Below are 20,382 nucleotides of genomic sequence, written 5' to 3'. Positions count from 1 at the left end.
TCTGGAATGCTGATGTAGTAGCTTAGCCATGACTTGTCCCAAGTGCAATATTAGAAATTTTTAATGTCATCTTTTCTACTTGAATACAGTGTATATAAAATGTTAAATGTCCTATATTGCTGAGAAGATATGGGATCAAATTTCTTTCCAATAAATCTTCAGTTAAAAAAAAAAATGCATGCAGGTCTGCTGGTTTTTCTTTTCAATGGCATGTATGACCAGCTGGAACAGCAACCATCACCCCTTAGCTGATTCTGAAGAGAATTCTTGCAGTCTCCTTTTTGAGAGTTGACACTGAACTGCGGTTGTTTGTCTAGCTTCGTAAGTGCTAGACTCATATTCCTCTACATACGAGGAAATCCAGATCTATTTTAAGTTGCAACCTCCTGAAATAAGAAATTATGTGCAGTTTCTCTCTATTTTACCAGCTGGCCAGAGGGTGAATTCTTGTTTTAGACATAAAGAATATCCTCATCTGTATTCATTCTCCCAGGTGTAAAGATGAATACAGACTAACAGGGTTTGCACACTAATTTTCCTATTGATGGGAGAACTGCTCAGTTGGTAGGATAGTTGAAAAGCAAAATTTAACATCTAAAATGCACTTCAAATCATGCATGCAGTAGGCTTGATTCTTTTATTACAGCAAAAGTGATGCCACATAGACATCTGGTCCAGCAGTTCTATACTTGCACTCCTTATCCTAGTCTTCAGTCTAAGACTGACAGATGTCAAGGATCTGAACTGAACAAAGCATTCTTAAGGTTTAAATACTGCTGGAGATGTTTTTACTTGTTAGAAACTGATTCCAGCAGATATATCTTGCAGTTTGTAGCCTCAGGTTAAAGCAAGTCCATGTTCCTACAGTGTTATCTCGTGTAGCTATATACAATCTAAATTCATTTGATCTAAGCAAGCTCTAAATATTCAGAGGAATACCTGTGTGCTGACATGAAATTAATGATAGAAAAAAAATTCAATACACGTTTTTATTTAAGTGGTCTCGTGGAATACATTATTTTCAAACTTGGAGCTATCTACAGAAAAAAGCTTAAGCATTTCTAATTCCAGAGGATGCATAGTGCCTGTAACAATCATGGAATGCAGTGGAGCACCTAACTCCACTGTAGACATTTGATACAGTGTGCCTGAAGCAATCTTCTGATCAGGAGCACCCACACGTGCAAGGCCAACACAAATTGTGTTTTCAGTAATTTCTGTAAGAAAGAACATTTAAGAAGTGATTCTTACAAAACTCTTCCACAGACCACGTTCCAACTGTCACTAATTAATTTATTAAATAAAAAGGATTAATTTATTAAAGAAAAAAGTACTCAGCGTTCAAACCTTAACAGCACTCTCTCATGTCTCCAGTTAATCATCAGGGCAGTCTAAAATGAAGCTTGTTCTTCAAAGAAAATAAAAAGTGCATCTTAGAGCTGTTGATAAGCAGAAATGGGAAGGCAGCAGCAGTAAGTGGAATTCATTCAGCAGAGGAGACTGCTGCTTCTGATGAATTTTACGTAAAGGATAAAAATGAAAGGGCTGTTTCCTTTTCAGCTTGACAATATTTTAAAAGGAGTATAGATACACTTCTATTTTTTTTTTTCTAGGACATAAGGGAGTCATCTTCAGAGCTGCTCTGATTTCATGTCTGGTCTTGATAAACATCTCTTATAGTGGGCTCTTCACTAGGATTAAGGATTCAAGGTCAAAATCACGGTCCTGCATCTCGGGGGCAACCTAGATTCATGCGCAGTATAGCATGACCAGTCTAAGTAACATGTAGCTAAGATTTTTGAAGCTTGACTGATCTAAAATGCCTAGATGCAGACTCCTGCAACTATAATGGAGCAAAGAGCTCACAGTTAAAACCAGACAGAAACAGCAGTTACCGGACTGAGGCTTTGACTAAATCTCCTGGAGCTGCTAGTGCTTGTTCATCTGAGGTCAATTAACTACACTTTGTTCAAGCGCTGCCGAATTCATCTTATGGTTCCACTGCAGATCAAGAGAATGCTAAGATTAAGAGGAAAGTAGTAGAGTTCACAGACTCATCGCTAAGTGGGACCTGAGGAGCAGCAAATAATAACATTGCAGTAATAGTACCTGGTTCTTCTCCTTGGAGTCTCCTACTCTGAATAATGGCAAGAAGCTGTTTTGCAGCTTGGTTCACACTCATGTAACGTGGTGGCTCATAAATCTTCCTTCCTCTGCAGGGAAAGAAGAGTAATTTAAATACAAATCAATTATTTATCCCTGGTATTCTTAAAGTTTGTTTCAAAGGAAGTCTGTGGGCCAGCAAATCAAACTTAAACAGGCCCAGGCTTTCCTGGGCTGGCCTTAAGAGTGGCATTTTTAAGGGAGACAGAAGTCTCTTGTGCTGTCACACACCTGTGAAACAGCAGGGCCTCCATCTGGCAAATCATTTGAAACCTTAAAACAAATTCAGCTGTTGGAAGCAATATGCAGGTTTTGTGGCTACTCCTGAAAGATGCATTAGGCTTAAATTCAAGGGCAAACTGCCGTTTTCCTGTTGAATGCAGTTTTCCTGTTGAATGCCTAGTAGACAGATTATTACAGACTAGCATTATATTTTTAAATGAAATGCTTCTTTCTTTGCCAACTATGGATTCATTCAAACAGATTTTATTTTGAAACTCCAAAATAAACAAACCTCAATGATACCGTGAGATTTCACAAATGTTAATTTAGACCAGAGTTGCAGCATATGTATAAAGTAACTATTTATATTCCCCATTGTCAAAATGTACAGACTGCAGAGAGATGATTAAGGTGCGATGAGTGCTTTTGGATACAGTTAAATGAACGTAAGAGAATTTTCTTTATGTTGCTTATTTAACTGCTAAAAAATGGTGGTATATATTCCATACTATAATGCTGCTTCCAGCCACTGTAAGGAAGAATGTATTCAGAACACTCTGCTATTAATTTACTTCAGGATGAGGCAGAACAGCAGTAAAAGAACTCTTGACCTGGCAGGTAGAAAGCTTATCCCATTCTGACCTGCTTCTCACAGGAACAAAGATTACACTCTGCTGCAGCTTCATTCATTTACTGAAAATAAAGCCAATTCCTATTGTAACAAACAGAAAAATTCTACTCCTCAGAGGAAACAAAAAACCATGACCACTGAGAAGTGCAAGAGAAGACAAGTAAGTTCAGCATGAGACTTCAGACAAAGAACCTTTGTTCCTTGCACATAAAAGACTTTGTAAGTAGCATCGTTTGTTTCTATATATTTTCAAAGCTGTGACTCACTTCATTAGATTCTCCAGAGACTGCTCCTTCACTTTAATATCTGTGGAACAAAACAGTATATGAAACACAGGTTTGCTACAAAATTCCCAGTTAGTTTTCTATGTAGCTGTACAGCTTAGTTTAGGAGACTCTATCAAATTTATAGCAACATTTTAGTTCTTAAAGGAAAATGGAGTACGGATTTCATTTTATTTTGTTTCATATGTTAATTGTAAAGAAATTAATGTGATTTCATGCATGTGATTTTGCTTAAGGACAATGTATAGTATCACAAATTTTAGAGCAGTTAAGATCAATAAGAAATATTGCTAAGTATTAAAAATGGTAAGCATATTTTCCACAGGACAACTAAATGCTTGCATGCTTAGGCAAAAACCAGGGTATTGTAACTACTTTTAGATTATGAATACGTTGTGGTTACAGAAGGTAAAACCGTATGACTGATCGACAGTGATTACATCACCTCCATGCAGGAACCTAACTTTCATTAGCACTTCCTTGCTGTCCCAATCAAAATTTAGAACAATCTTTCTCTTATGGGAAAAGGAGGATTTGGGCAAAGAAAAAAGGCCAGGTAAGACTCCGAACATCTGCAATTTTATGAAACTCCAATTGACCATAATCTCTCCAAGTGACTACCAGATGTTATCTGTACTTAAATGCCTGTGAAATAATACTGTAGTGAAAGCTGAGACATTTTTTCATCTTGATTTTAAAAGTATTGCTGCTTAAGTTGTAAGATCATTTTGTAAGCCAAGGTGACTTTGAATAAATGGTTTAAAATGCAAAGCTGCAAGACTAATAGTGCACAGTTCATCAAATTGCCTTCATGTAAGTGTATTGAGGCTGGTCTTTTTATGGCACACTCACTTTGCTGGTAATCTGATCTAGTTGGATTAGCAATCGGTAGATAGACCAGCATGACCAAGTAGCGTTAAGGGAACTATGAACTTGGAGATTGGTAGTTTTCAGCAGTGAGCTACAATGAGATGCAGGTATTACAACTGTCCCTGAAACATGAGTTTTATAACTCAATTTTATTGTTTCAGTATTTTAACACTCTTGCTACTGAATAGAGGAATGAAACATAAAAAGGGAGCACATAGAAATGATTAAATGAAAAACCTGAAGAATACTTGGTTTTAATATACTGTGGTTAGAATAACCCTTGTTGCAAACACTTGTGAAGTCATCCTTCCTTAGAACAATTGCCAATATTCTGATACTTTGCAAAGCTGGAAAACAGCCAGCTTTCAAGTCACTGAAAAGTTTGATGTGATGTTTACACGTTTCCTGTTCTGGATTCCTCCGGTTACCACAGATGTCTTTGAGCGAGGATTTTTACAGTCCTGAAGCTTTTTACATGACAACCACCTTTTGCCAAAATGTTGTCAGCTGAGATAATTTAGTAAAGGGAATATCAACTTACAAAATAGAAATGTGGTTAAATGTACCATCTAGCTCCCCAGAAAGTCTAATGTGTCAAGCTCTAGCCTAATTAAGTCAATAAAAGATGGCTGCTAGTCACTGGCATCTTGGCTGGATCCTAAACTAGGTCTAGCTTAAAATCACACTGATCGTTACAACAAATATGGGCCTGCTGTTCCTATTTGTCTTCTACAAATACATCATTTTTTACAGATTTTCTGAAGAGGAATTAAATTCCTGGCCACTGCAGCATGAATAGTGGCTGAATTGATTCTAAGTACACATACATTGAAGTTCCAGTTCAAGGTATATTTTTAAAGATATGTTATCTAAGAAACTGTTTAATCACAGACTTCATCTCGTGCCTACTGGGACAGTGGAATATGGTAGCTAAGGAACTGGGACTGCTGCTGCTTACCAAGTAAGCACAGTGTGTGCATTCCATTCTGCCTGTTCTTCTTGATCTTGTCAAAAAAGCTTTCCGGCTTCCATGTATCTGTCCAGAAAACTATAGAAACTGCCTCTCCAAAATTGTACAACTGTAAAACAAAACAAATTCAACACACATGCACAACCAAAATATCAGTACAGTGCACACATAAAAATGTATTAAAATAACAGACAACTGGAAACACTGAGAGGTCCTGAGCACAGCAGAGCTTGTTTTTAACAAAATCTATAATTAGCAAACTGTCTTTTCTTCTTAGTAACAAAGAGGGGTTGTTCTTCTATTCTCAAACAGTAAAGCAAGTTAAAGACTGACTAATGAACTCCTGTGAAATTTTTATCTATCTCTGCATTCTCCTTTCCAACATGCAGTAACTTTCAATCTACCTTCTGTTTGTTTGGTTGTTTTTTCTTTTTACTTAATTCTGAAGTCCTTTAAAAGCAAAACTTAGTAAGATTGGCACCAAAACGATTAATTACTATTTCTTATTTTCATTATGGCTAGGCAACTTCATGTAAACCTATAGCACTTGCAATGTTTCCAAGCTTTGATTCAACTGATAGAGTAGGATTTATATTTAAGCAGCGCTTTCCTGTAGATGGGAGCTGTACCATGCAAAAGCTGTTATTGTCTGAACAGACAGCTGATACGAAGACCTGAAGACAGGAACAGATTGCACCTGAACCAGAGATGTGCAAAATTTTTTTATACACGTATGATAAGAAGAAAGTGCTGGCAGATTCTACATCAAACATGCTCACTGCCTTTATTTGCGATCTTAATGCTATTTATTACTGTAAATCCCTAATCTTGGTGAAGACATTTGAAGCAATACTCTTGACAATCATTTCTAGTGATGCAAAAGTGAAAATTAGATGTAACAATGCAGAATTTGGCTTGGAAGTTTTTGTAACAAACTTGAAAATGGGCAAAAAACACACATCAATTTAGGTTAATTCAGCTCAGGAGTGGGGCCAACCAAAATGGATTTTACAGCCTGCCAACATTCTGTCTGCTCGAGCCTACCAGAAAAACAGTGGTTACACAGACTGTCCTCCCCATTTTCTGTTTAAACCTGTAAGGAGGGACAGCTTTTCCTAGCCCGCTACAGGAGGCACTGTGTATGCTGATAGCAAAGAGGGTCCTGCACAGAAGAAGCTCTGGCAGTGCTCTGCCATCTGGGGATTCCCCTCTACATGCTTATTTTACTGTGGCATGAGGTTGTGGTTTTAACTCTTTAATGCTGGCAGAGCAGAATTTGAATCAAGGCAGAAAGCTGTTTGTTTTCAAGGGACTAAGAGCTCAAATTTTAACCATTCACGCTGATAGGAACAGCCTTTATTCAAAGATTCCTGGAACATTACTGAAAATGTTTCCTCTTTTAAATATTTCGTTCTAGAACAAAGACAAGAACACACAGCGTACATTTCACAACCTAAAGGTTCTTCCAGTAAACTAAATATAGGTTGAACCAAATGAACTGCTCCTGATGTAACAACTATTTCAGGGCTGTACTCTAGGGAAAGAAAAAAGAAAAGAAAAAAAGAGCAAGCTGTTTTGCCTATTTTTCACATGGCTAGAGCTCTCTCCATTTTCTACCAAAACTGAAGTAAAACTGCTGGAACTTCACTGCTGGAGCAGCTGGGACAAAGTTAGCTTTTAATCTCATTGGTGAGGCGGCACCTTCAACCATCACAAGTTGCTGAAATGTGCAGTAGCCACCTAAGGAGTTAGCCAGCCTGCAGCCTATCTGAAAGCCACCACAGTCCTTTCCCAAAAAGCAACAGTCCTCCTTCAGCAAATAAAGCAGCAGCCTCAGCCCCTGCTGTTTCGATACTCCGAAGGACAGGAACTTGCTCTGCTGCCCTAGAGCAAAGAGAAGGATGTGCAGAAATGGGCATAATGTTGTCTGGCATTTTATTGGGAGTCAGATCTTTCAAACTACTCTGCTACATATTAGAACCAAGTTGGATATAAACTTCGCCAACAGGATGGAATGGGGCATATGTTATTAACCTCACAGAAATGCCTTTGCAACTTACACACTTGTATTAAATAAGCTTTTAAATAACATATTACCTAGCATTAATTCATACCTTTTTTTTATTTTAACTTTAAAGAAGGGAAAAGACTACTTTGGAAACTTTCAGATACACAATTATCAATTATGTGGAACTGAAGCAATAAATAGATTCTCCTATTGTGTTTAACTGCTTGTAACTGATGACCTTATAAGTGATTATATAGACAGAAAAATGTCATTCTCATCTAGCATTTGATCTCTGCAGCCATGTAAAACATGCAGGCATAGGCACTATTCTGCCTTCAGAGTAAGCCTGCTTTGCTTTGAAGAAGCAAGACATAATTGTATCAGAACATCAACTTTTAACTTTTTATCCCCATATCTATGCAGCTCTTTGCGCTGCACGCTAATTCTTACCTCTTGAAATCTAGAACAAAGTACTAAACTGCGAAGAAAAGCCTTGCTGCAGAGAGAGCAGTAAACGCCCAAAATTCCACTGTTAACCCAAAGGATTCATCTGTTACCCGTCTCAGCCAGGCAGACAGCAGGTGACTGGACACTAATGCCAGAACCCACTGAAATTAAACAATGCTTTTCACTAACCACAGAAGACCGAATAGGGACCCAAACTTCTGGCAATCACGCTTGTGACTGTAAAACTGGGACACACATTTGTCAGCCGAGATGTACTATAAGACAGCTATGTATTATAATGTCATGCTTTGAGATTGTGAAGAAGTTTATGACAACAAACAACAGCTCTGAGTATTTTCAGTGAAACAATCAAGTTGCGTGGTTGCTGGCAGAACTTTAAAGACAGGCAACAGCAAATGAAGTTTCACAGCAGTCTTGTGTGTGCGGCACCCTACATCAAACAGCTGGGGTTTGGGAGTGGGCAGGATTTGTTCTGTGAAAGCTAAAACATTTCAAGCATCGCATTTGCACAAAACAGGTTTGTTACAGTGCCCACATTCTGCTCAAGCACAAAAGTGACACAGTTTCAAAGGGGCTCATTGAAATGGCTGGATAGACACTTGCTGCTCTCAGCTTGGAAACTGATGTATTTACTTTTTCACTACTGCTCAAAGCCTTCACAGAATTATTTCAAAAGCTCATTTTGAAAGACCTGTCTGGAAAATCCCCTCCCCCTGCCCAAGCAGTAATTGGCTTAAGCAAAGGTTTTGACTTAACTTTTGCAATGCAACCAACTAAAGCCAGGAAGGGAAGCCAGAACTCTACTCCGAAGCCATGGGCTGACTGCTTGAGGTTTCTGCCTCGCACAACATACTGCAGAAAGCTGTGCAATTCACTTTCATCAGCTTGGAATAGGCTATAACTGTATATTTTATTTACACATATAATATGAAAGAATGTCAGACACCTTCTGGTTCCGTTAGTTGACATTTCTTATTTTACTTGTTTGTATAAGCAGGATCGATTGCTAATTGTAAGGCCAGAGTAAACTATGAGAGGAAAAGTGCTGCCCCGTGATCTCAACTTGGAAAGTCTGCATGCAAAGATAATTTCAGGAAAACTAAAGAGTGACTTCGTTAATGACCAGGCTGAATGACATCAGAAACTTGAAGCTGTCCAGATCAACAGACTTCACTTAAAATACTGGTGTCAACAGTCTCCACAAAAATACAGAGCATGAAAAGAACAAGTGAGACTAAACAGGGAAATTTAAAAAAGGAAGTTTTTCCCCATCCCCTCTGAAATGCACTAAAGCAAGCAGGAGTGAAGATGCAAGATAACATTAAAGGGCAGTAGGGCAACAGCTGCAGAGAAACCAAGAAATATATATTTCGAAATGCAGACAGAATCTTTTGCAGAATTACTGCTGTTTCAGCTGTGATGGTGACAAAGCAATTCTTCACTTACAGGCTACCTCTGCTCTTAAAGTTTCAGAACAGCTTCAGAAGTGGAAACATGTCAAGGGAGGAAGGTAAACAGGAGTCTTGTCATTACGTTTTCCAAACCTGGCATCTGTGTACACATGCAAATCCCCACAAACCCTGTAGGACTGTATGGATACTCAGCTGTTCTGTGTCAAGATGGCTACAGGCTGCACTGCATATATTTCTTATGGGATGCAACTGTTCTGCAAAGAAAGATACTGCACAGCCTGATGGCATCCCAGTGACAGACACCAACAGGTTATTTTTCTCTGAATGGTATTCCTCAGTGGAATTTGGAGACTGTACAGCACCTTGCATCATCCCAAGTTGCTTATTGATAAATCCCAGTGAAGTTACCCTACAAACCTAAATCATTATTTGTTTGTGCGCATCGTTAGAGTTTTGATGTGATGCCAGGCAATATTCATTACCAAGTCAGATTTTTTTCCCTTAACAACTCTCCACAACATACACATCATGCATTATATACACATTGTTACCAGAGAACAGCCTGGAAAGTGGGACAATCATCAACAAGGTGGTAGCAGGAATCAGATAAGCTTCATTTTTGCTTGTTATCAGTAATATGTAACAGCCACAAGCCTAGACCTAGCTGTTTCTGCCATCTTATTTAGTACTACAGACTTTTAACAGCTTTAAATGCATTACACAAAAACTTTCACATGGAACAGGATGTTTTTTACAGTTCACATGCACAAGGCAGCAGCTCCTTTTGGTACTGCAGGCCAACAGATTAGATTGGACAGCTGTCTGAAGAACCTCCAGTCAGTTCCCTTAGTACGTGCCTGAGAAAGGAACCATGAACAAAAGGGTGTTTGGCTGATGGAAGCCCACTCCATGACTGCAGTCTTCAGAAAGCAGCTGAGACAAATCACATAAAAGCAAGTGAAAGGAAGAACACATTGTCCCTCTTAGCTGCCTCCTGCATCTCTGTTTAAGAAATAGCTGCTTTGCAAGCAGAACAAAGTTCAGCTACTAAAAGACTTAGAAACTCCAAGCAAACTTGGACAGGACAGGATTTCTCCTCCAAGGGAACATCCCTTTGTCTTTGGTAAGCTCCTTAGACACATCCCAGAAATATCAAACAATACTTTCTCACCCTGGTCTCTTGGGTTACTAATCTGAAACAAGGACAACTGAACTGAGACAAAAATCTCTTCCGTTTACTCTTCAGGGGTAAATGGATGTTTCTGGGCTATATTTGCTGGTGACAAATGGCATGAAGTTGCAAAGCAAATGTGAGTAATAAGCTAGTGTAACTAGCAAGACTAACACTGATTTAACATTTAGTTGGTTTGAGAAGCAAATGCCAACTTCTAAAAGGCTCAGAAGCAGGTAGTCAGAGGAAAAAAAAAACAACTGTGATAGGAAACAGCTTATTCTAACTGTTATTGTATAAGAAGTATTTTGCATAGAGCCCCTCCTATGACAGCGAAGAGTATTTTTGAAGATTAAGGCACAGAGAGAGGGTGGAGGTGGAACTCAGAGGTTCCGCTCCTGCAGCTACTACAGGTTTTCTATTTGACTATGGGCACGCCAAGTTATGAGTGCATCCTTCAGCTTCCTCATCTATAAGTAATACTTCTCTACTTGATACAGAAAGCTTACTCACCTATTTAGCAGACTCAACATAGCAAGTGCTGCTTTTTTGTTTAAATGATCAGCTAGTAGCTAAAAGGCAAAACTACTTTGTGGCTGTAATTGTGCTACCTGGACTGCAGACAAAAAGCCATCAAGATGAGTCGCTGACAGAGACAAGGGGACTTGCAGATGTTTGTTCCAAAGCTATTCAGGTGGAAAGTGGGTATATCTCAAAAGAAACACGTCATTGTTAGACATGTTTTTAACTGGCTTACAAAACTAGCAACACCACACTCCTAGAAAGGAACGGCAATTCCTTTGGATCTACACATCTTTATTAAAATGAAGAAAGAAATGGAAGCAATTGTAAGGATGATAAATGAAAGCCCAGAAGACAGAATGGTGCTTCTAGTAAAATGAAAGTTATTAACTCCTTCCTTTCACAAAAACCTTTCTTAGATGTAAGGTATGAAAATAAAGCTATTATTTATTGCTAACTCCAAACTAAGAACATGCCACTTAAATTTCTTGAGCAGATCAGACCACTCATGTTTCAATAATATCACCAGGAGAACAATCTGCTTTCAAGTTGAGCAAGACAATAAAAAACAAAACAAAACAAAAAACAAAAAAAGAAAATGAAAATAGACATTCACCCATCACAAATTGGCAAGAAATACATTCATGCTCTTTAAATGTGATAAAACATCACTAATACTCAGAACTTATCTAAAACATACGGATAATGTTTACACATACGCAGAGGCTGCTGAACAACATTTGTGATACACAGAATCACAAAGCTTATTATATATAAGTTACTTCAGTAATTCTGTTGTACAGGAAAACTGCATGACTGCCAGAAAGCTGTTGGCTGCACAGAAACATCGCTCTGGTGACAAATGACATGTTCTCCTGTGAACAGGCTGGGCTGTAGCTGCATTTTACTGATCAAGAGTTACAGCTCACTACGCACATGGCTTTCAGAATAGCTTATAAAGGTGTTTCCTGTTTTTCTCTAGTAAGAAAGAAAGAGGATTTTATCAGATTAAAACAAGAAAATAAGCCAAGCCTTTTCTGTGGTGAAGCAAAAGAGGAATCCCTGTTACGCTTCACAGCAACACTACCAATTTGAAACTTAGTAACTCCAGAACTAAAATGATGGCAGGAGAGAACATGAAGACATGAACGCAGACTGTTCACAGAAGTCATAAACCTCTGCCATGACTTTAACTAAATCACGGGCTGTTCTTCGTAAGATACCCCTCATTTGCTGATTTTGCCTGTGAGGTACAGTGAATAACTAACCGGTTATAGTCCTGTCTGGTAACACAATATGGTCGCTATTTCCTAAAATGCTTCTTACAACACCAGGAATGTTGACTTATGAGAAAGCAGTCCCTCCCAAGCCAGAACGGAAAAGAGGATTATTGCCAGAATGAATAACGCCACATTTCCTTCGTGGTCTTTTAGCATGGGATAAGGAAATACTAAGCTAATCTTCAAGACTCTACATATGTGAGAAAACATACAACTGTTTGCAGTGTATTCCCAAGTAATTTTTTTCTCTTCTTTTTTAATTAACCTAGGAGCTCTATACTCCTGCTTCCTATGCCTAAATGGAGTTGTGAGAGAAACTTAATCCATGCTCTTTGAGAGTCTTCCTTCTCAGAACAGGAGAAAGTCAGCTGGTAGCAGAAACTATTTGTCAACAGTTCAACTGCAGAAGCAAACTTTGCGTCACTGTATAGCCCAAAGGGGAAAGGCCCATGCTGAACTCGTTACCCACCTCAGTGAGTGCAGCCATGCGATAGCTGCCAGCTGTCTCCCATGTTCGTAGATTTTAGACATCAAGGAGTCTGTTTCTCTCCTAAAAGATAATTTTGCTCGAGTCTAACAGCAATAGCCAGGTGTCACTAAGAAAGTGCTCAGAGGAAGAATTATGTAGCTTGCTCCAAAAGTAATGCCTCCTATTTATTTCCATGAAAATTACAACATGCGAATATACAATAGATGACACTATTTGATAGAGAAAACTATCGATTACAAAACACTTTTCATTTTTCAACATAGTCACCACCATTAACTATACATTTTCACCGGTCATGAACAAGAACCTGCATGCTGAACTCATAAAAATCTGCACGACTGGAGGTGACCCACTCTCAAAGCTTTACCTGTAAAATATCTTAAATATCTAAGTTTTCCTAAGGCAGGAGCAGAGGAGAACATCAGTGTTACTATTCACACTTGGGCGCATCAAGAGGGACTTTTGCTGACATGTAGCATGCTGAAAAGGAAGTGTTAACAAACTGACAACAGAAGTGTACAATTGCTACAGATTTCAAACTTAGATTGCAACACACACTGCTTACAACAGCAGAGGAGCTCACCAATTCTAAGTTTAGCAGTTGTGGAATACCATATATACAAAAATATTACCTGTAAACCACAGCAGCCCACTGCATTCATTATTGAAGCATTATGAATGACTTGGTAGGGAATTCCCAACTTTACTGCACGTAGCACTAAATCACTGTGTGTCGTGGCCCTGGGGTAAGAAAGGGAAAGTGATTAAAGCCTGAAAAGACACAGTAACCAAGTAGTACTATCATAACGGTTTGTTTTGAAGATACAATTAAACACAAACAGGGCAATGCAAGGGTGCCAAAAGGGCGAAAATGACTTGACTAATTGTTATGGGAAAGTAAAACTCCAATAACATTTTGATGTGTTGCCTCCCCCAGCTGAAAATACCAAAAGCCTCAGTATGTTACTATTCCTTGCAGCTTTCTGGTATCATTAAAACTCTAACACTAGGACAACTGTTGCTTTTTAAAGTAGCTTTGACAACTACTTGAAAATGAAAGTTTCAATTGTCCTTTGTCTTCTGCAGTTGTCTGCTGGACATCTGTTGAACTGTAAACTTCAGCTGTGTTTGGCACAGACTTCAGCAAAATTCCAGTATTTCCTTACTCACTGCACAGCCAGTCCTTGTCTCAATTAGGAAATGCTAGGAAAGTAATTCTCTCAAACAAGAACTTTGAACAAACTAAGGTGAACTGTGCTCAACGCCTTGATTTAGACTGTATCAGCTTTTATAAATATCTAAGCCAAAAGACTCCTCAAACTAATGGTGCCTACTAGTCTTGAGTGATCAAGTTTATTCTGAAGTAACTAAGAAAATTCTAGTTAAGTTTACAGCTGAACTTAATTTAGCTCTGGGTGTACAATGCTCAAGAAACCCCACACAAAACACCTCACAGCGACTGAAGCAAGAGTCACTGGGTTGGTAGATAGCGAGATCAGGATTAGAGTCCTTCTAAGATAGTGAGTAAATATAGATCCAACTAAACTTATTTTTGAACTGCAACAATTTTTAAATGTGTCTTGCATGTACATGTGTTTACATACATGGTGGGCACTCAGTTTTCCACAGGAAATATGAAAATGCACCCACCCCTTGGCTAAATTTGAACGACTTCAGCCATTTCATCGCAAAGATGTACCACACATTTCTGGCCATTCCAAAGAAGGTGGCAAAGGGAAAAACAGCACATGCTGGTCAGAATACTTAAATAGGAAAACTGCTTTCACCCTGGCCTGGTTCAGTTACTCTAACAGCATTTCCCGTACTTTTGGTCTAATAATTTCCACAAATCAGCAGATCAGGAACGCAAATTGTGGCAGTAACTGGTAAGGCTGTAGGGATGAGTCATTAAAAAAAAGAAATCAATTTAACTGGAGGAAAAAAAAAATAGAGGAATCCGGATTTAGGAAATCAAATGACCAAGGGATCAGCTGGCTTTATTCACTGAAATTTGCTCCAGCCAGCACTTTCTCCTAGTAGATCTGTCCATAATGACTGTAGATGAAAGCAGAAGTGCCCACATGGAACATTCAGCTAATACCAGCATAAGCTTGATGGAGTCAGCCCTCTGCACCCAAGGCTATGCTAGTATATTTTCTGTCACAGATACCATTTTAAGATTTTTTTATAGGTACTAATAACATAAATATTAGCACAGGCTAGATGAAGACGGGCTTTCCAGTACAATACTGGAAGTGTCAGGCTCCTACTAGCACATCCACGGTTGTTACTATGTCTGCAGAAGAAACGCTTGCTGTGAGTAACAGTGAGAACTCAACATGGGCACAGTTTCATCACCCTAACCATTAACCACAGATACCTGAGGTTTCCTAAGACGGCCAAGTACTCTTTGTACCGGTGAATATACTTGAAACTCTAAGATCAGCTGCAGTCACGTGCCTTCTATCCAACTCTCATATGGCTTCTCTTAGGACAGAAACATTCAGGTTTCTTTCCAATTAACCTCCAGAAGACCTAAATCCTTAGAGCTCTACATAGGCATAGGAGCAGTTCTAACTGCAATACTAAGGCCATAAGCATTTAGATAGGAGCAACTTACTCTAAGAAAGGGCAGTTTTGTACAGTGATGTAGTATGTTATAGTTAATCAGAATTGAAATATTTCATCGCTGAAACTACTGATGCACAATGCAAATCAAGCTACTGCTTACAAGTAGCAATACCATTTCAACAGATGTAGAGAGAGGTTTTGTAGTCTCATGCACTTGCATCTGTCGTGGGATCACAGCACAAGGGTGCAGGTAATGTGGCTCTACACTAATTCTAAATTTGACGTTAATATGCACTGGAATGAATATTTCTGAAATACAGCATTACCTGCCTCTAAATGCTAGTCTAATATAATATTCTATTGCCAATTCCCTTCAACGTGTGCTTACATAAATTAGCCACTTTTGAGAGATATGTACACTGTTCCTCTTTTTCATAAACTCTATTTTGTCATTCACAAACAGGGTGCTCAGTGATTTGATTTTTCTTGTGCCCCATAGCTATGGTATAAATCTTGAATTAACTATGATATAAATCTTGAATCACCAGCTGGAAACTAAAAGCTCTTCTGTGTGGCTTGACATTACAGATTGACGACGCCTGACCAAAAAGACAGAAGTGAGATCCTCTTGGCACCAGAAAAACACTATACCTTTCAGTAGCAGTAAGAGGTGGAAACAGAAGGCTTAAGAAACCAAACCGAGCAGACAGTTTTAACTACCTAAGCCATTTTAAAGACTAGCATATATCAAAGCATAAGCACTGCACAGTCAACAGTCAGTATTCAATTTAAAACAATTGAGAATTACAGCTGCAGTTTATAAACACTAATCACAGCTAAAAGAACACTTTCTGAAAACATAGCACATTTCTTGATTATATGATAATCTTGAATCCTTTCTCCTACCAGTTAAAACCTGGAACAAAATATTTTCTATAAAAGGTAGCATGAAGAATATGTGACTGCTGAGGGAAAGATTTATTTACAGCCCAGAAGGCCCACATTCATATCTATAAAGGATGTCTGGGTGAGGACACTCCAAAGTAAGATGCAATCATAGACAACTACATGTATATTTTGTATGCAATAAAAATAGACATAAAAAATGCTTCTGGACTAAAAATCTGCTGCTTCATTACGAATTACAGCTATGCAGAATGGCCACTACCTTTTGAAAGAAGAAAGTGATCAAGCTGGAGCAATAACTAAAATGTTGCTTCAACTTACCCAAAGGGATCGCCAACTACAAGAAAAGCGACATCACAAACATCAGCATCTTTCAAAATGCTATCTGCTTCTTGTTCCACTGTTTCTCGATCAGCCAAAATCAATTCTTTTCCATAAAACTCCTCCTGGATATCAAAATTAATAAGAAACAGCAATAAGACACTTGGGAGTGTATTTGTATCTCCCAGTCTACTTACTCATGGATACCGGAAAAGAAAACTGGACAATTATCCCTAGCTGTTTGACCCACATCTTGAGAGAACCCTGCCTCCCCATGCTAGAACACCCGAGTTTCCCGTTAGGCACCTCTTAAGCTGACAAAAATTACTGTCAATCATATTATTCCAGTAAGGACTTGGCTTGAAATGTAGCTCGATCGCATCCACATTTTGCAGCTACCTAGGTGAGCTCTAGGCCTAATAATTAAACCAGTCATCCTATTGTAGAACACTCTCTCATAGCTCAGAGCCTAACTGCTCAGGCTACTTATAATGGTGACATCAAACCCAATACAAATATGACACTAGCTATACCATAACCTGATCTTTACAGCTTCTATGTTTCTTAAGTACTTTGTAACTAACCACATATAAGGAATAAATTCATACCAATCCTTCATCTTCAGTTCTTCGTATGAAATACTTTGCCACATATATGGGTAAATATGTATTTGATTGTGTTCACTTTTCTTCAGCAGCTCACTAATCACTGGGTCTCCTTCTATGTTTTAAACGCCTCATTCACATGTTAGAATCAACCTCCATTAGTTACATAGACATGTTGCCTGACCACCCTGAGCGTATGTCTTCCTAAGTAGTTTCACCATACTTTTCACATGTTCTTTACATGATTAAAGTTGTTTGGTTTTGTGTTTGTTTTTTTACCAGGGCATAGATCAACAAGGATGTTTTGTTCTGAATAGCACTCAGCAAATTTGGGCAGCATTACAAATATTAACAGCTACACAAAACTAGTAAGTCAGTTATGGTCCAGAAAGATTTTACTCTTGACTTCTCCTGTGACATCAGTGCTAGCTTCAGCTTTGCCCACGAGGAATCGAACAGAAGTAGTGCTTCAATACAACGCCCACCCAATAGATACAGCACTGGATAAGAGACCTCAGCTGCTGGGTTTCAGTCCCTTTTTTAAAGATGCTCTGAGACTACTCCACAATGCAAATCAAAGCATACTGATTGCAGAATCTAAAAAGCCCTCTCCTGACCAAAACTAAAATGTAGGCTCGCAGGAGGTATGGCATTGAAACACCGACGGCTGATTTAGACAAGTTCTAATGGCTTCTCATAAAAGTTTTAGACAGGCCACCAAGATAAACTATGACAGGAATTTATCTTTTTTTGATAGCAAATGCAAGTTTGGCAAAGAAAAAGTATTTAAACTATTGTTTTCATTTTGCAGTTTCCAACCAGCCAACAACAAAAAAGAACACTTCATTTTGGATGGATTCACTTCAGATTGCTTCAGCGCACTGAATGGAGCAGCCACTGTGAGCATCCAGCTTCATCACAAAACACGGCAGGTATACCACAGACAACTCTGGGGTAATTTTTATTACTCTTTTCTTCATCACGGCGCTATCGAGGCCTGCTTGTTGCCCAGCAGCCTGCCTCTGGCCCACCAGGACACGCGGGATGCCAGCAGGCAGCACAGTGCCTCGGCCGGGCAGAGGTTCGAGGCCCCAGACATGTGTTTTCTGGTGTGTTATTTATTTTTAATGCAGATCAGACATTTTTCTCACCAAATTCTCCAACATCTCAAGATCTCTATGTGTGGTTAGAACTTGAGATAAAAACTTGGGTCAAAATGCCAACGCGACCTGTAGAAGAGCAAATTTTAGGTTCTTCTCACAATTCCTCCTATAAACGACAGCGAGCGAAGGCTGCGTGCATGCTCTTTCTGAGGACGTGCCATTACTTTTCTGGCTACCGACGGACGTGCAGCTAATGTAGCAGACGAGACGGGCCGGCAGCACCGCACCTACCAGCGCCTCCTTCCCCACGGTGAGCACGGACGTGTAGGCCTCCAGGTACACCCTGCGGCAGCGCCGCACCGCCTCCAGCCCCTTCACCGTGATGTCCTTGGCGTCGCCCAGGCCCAGCCCGACCAGATACAACATTCTGGGGGGGGGGGGGGGAGGGGCGGCCGAGGTGGCAGGCCTGGTGCCGGTGCCGGTGCCGCCGCCGCCGCCTATGGGAAAAAGAAACGGGCACCGGCCGCAACACGCCGCGCTCCCGCCCCCCCCTCACGGCCGCGGCCTCACCGCTTCCCGCCGCCGCTGGCCGAGGCCCCGCCCCTCCGCGCGTGGTGCCGCTCGGGCCCGCAGAGGCCGCCGGGAGCTGCAGTGCGCGGAGCGGGCGGGCCGCATGGCTTGTGGCGGGGCGGGCGGCTGTCCCGTGGTGCCGCTCCGCAGCGGCCGCAGCGTCCCGGTGCTGGGGCTCGGTAAGTGCCGCAGCCCGCCCCGCAGCTGCAACGTGGCGGGGGGCGATCGTGGGGCCCCGCTTCCCCCGGTGCTCAGCACCAGTGCCACGTGCTGCCCGCTCCCAGCGGCCCCCGCTTCCCCGTGGTTCTGTTTGCGGGACCTGAGGCGCCGGGAGCGGTCCCGGCAGGACGCGTTCTACTCAGCGGCTGCTCCCGCCTCGGACTATGGCGAAGCGGCCTGCGGCAGTGCTGAGCGGCTGGAGAGCCCTCGGACCCTCTCTTTAAAGAGTTTATTTGTGAGTGTGTGGAAAAGGAGGTTTCCATAAGGTCGCGTTTGTTGTCCCAGCGAGGCCAGTTGTGGTTTAGAAGGCCAGTGTATTAAAGAAAGGTCCGCAGGTTCACGTTAATTTGTTTTTATTTTTTGTTAATGTGAGGAGCTGATCTCTTGAAGCTTTTGCACAACATTTGGGGATTTCATTCTGTCTCTCTGAAATCTTTCCAGAAATCTCTTCCATTGATAATGCTCTACAACGTGAGGGCCCTTACCTATCGATCTTTCATGACGCACTTTTATCACAGGTCAGTTTGATATCCTGGGAGCTCCATTATTTCAGATAAACATGCCGCTTAGAGGCGCTTATGTGCTTTGTCTGCAAGCTGGAGTTAATCACTCACACAATTATCAAGCTGGGCTATAAAATAAAATGGCCTGTGTGCCCTTTTTAGCTTTATCCTATCTGATTTCAGAATAATGATTTAGGATTCTCTTAAGTTAGAGCTGAGGGTTTAGGAACATGTTAAGCCTCTTAAGTCAACAGGAGTTGGCTTTTGATTTTAATAGGGCTAGCTCTTCATCCATAAACACAGAATGAATAGCTAGAGCTGGTAGTGCTCATTTCAGAGTACCAAAATAATCTGAGCAGAATTAAAAAGTCTTAGCAGCTCAGTATCAAGAAAAGGGTCTGAAAATCTACAATGAGTTGATAACTGCTTTTACCATGTGCATACGTGTGCTCATGAGGATGTGGTGTGTACATATCCAATGTATGAACTTGTTAGTTTAGCATCTGTTACAATCAGTTGATGTAGCTGCCCCTTTCGTAGTCCTTGTACAATAAGCAAAAGGGCCTGTGTTGTTCAGAGTGACTTTTTTTTCTTTCACTGGATTCTTTTATCTAACCTGTGACACTTTTTATCCATTTAGTAGACTCAGAGATTTTTTTACAAATGCAAGAAACGTTTAAATGATCCTTCTTAGAGAATGGAGTCCATCTTATGGCCTTTGTTTCAGTATTTGCTGAACTGTGTTTCAGCTCATGTACAGAATCCTCGCTTCTCCACTGGATATTGTAACGCATGACTAAGGTGACTGAGAAAAGCAGACTAAAAAGTAAATGGCCAGAAAGTCTCCAATTATCATGCTGCTTGCTGTCTTTCAGTCATTTCAGTTAGTACTGAGTAGCTGATTATCTATCCTGAACTCAAACTGCAGTAAGTGGATAACGCTATGACAGACAATTATATTTGAAATTTTCTGGCTCAGTGCTTTCTGCCAAATGTGGCTTTCCAGAAGTTTGGTTCTCTGACCTCTGTTCTTGTCCTGATAGGGTAACACTTTGACAAATTTCTTAGATATTTTGTAGCTCTCTGAGCATCT

At 40.2% G+C, this 20,382-nt stretch overlaps 2 protein-coding genes across 3 annotated transcripts in view; one reads left to right on the top strand and one right to left on the bottom strand.

Moving 5' to 3' along the window:
- Positions 971-18,572, bottom strand: DPH5 (diphthamide biosynthesis 5). Its single transcript, XM_021404438.1, has 7 exons — positions 18,289-18,572; positions 16,290-16,414; positions 13,124-13,232; positions 5,129-5,249; positions 3,283-3,322; positions 2,110-2,213; positions 971-1,217 (listed from the first exon to the last, which is right to left on the bottom strand). Exons 1-7 carry the CDS (start codon positions 18,421-18,423, stop codon positions 994-996), a joined length of 858 nt encoding a protein of 285 aa, XP_021260113.1. The 5' UTR covers positions 18,424-18,572; the 3' UTR covers positions 971-993.
- LOC110402400 (uncharacterized oxidoreductase ZK1290.5-like) overlaps positions 18,430-20,382 on the top strand; it is a 35,487-nt gene continuing 33,534 nt past the window's right edge. For both annotated transcript variants that reach the window (XM_021404440.1, XM_021404439.1), the window contains exon 1: positions 18,430-18,746. In XM_021404440.1, coding sequence (XP_021260115.1) covers positions 18,497-18,746 — 250 coding nt within the window. In that variant the 5' untranslated portion in view covers positions 18,430-18,496. The remainder of the gene's footprint in view (positions 18,747-20,382) is intronic.

The sequence above is a fragment of the Numida meleagris genome, chromosome 7, assembly GCF_002078875.1.
Source record: "Numida meleagris isolate 19003 breed g44 Domestic line chromosome 7, NumMel1.0, whole genome shotgun sequence".
Lineage (NCBI taxonomy): Eukaryota > Metazoa > Chordata > Aves > Galliformes > Numididae > Numida > Numida meleagris.
This window is presented reverse-complemented; position numbering and strand designations above follow the sequence as displayed.

What these genes read in the sequence shown, in the direction of transcription:
- DPH5 (XM_021404438.1), bottom strand. Translation starts at nt 18,423, where the DNA reads ATGTTGTATCTGGTCGGGCTGGGCCTGGGCGACGCCAAGGACATCACG. An exon ending in TGGGCTGCTGTGGTTTACAG is followed by an intron (nt 5,250 to 13,123) that starts GTAATATTTTTG and finishes TTTGTTTTACAG; the next exon opens with TTGTACAATTTTGGAGAGGC. An exon ending in GCACACACTGTGCTTACTTG is followed by an intron (nt 3,323 to 5,128) that starts GTAAGCAGCAGC and finishes TTTGTTCCACAG; the next exon opens with ATATTAAAGTGAAGGAGCAG.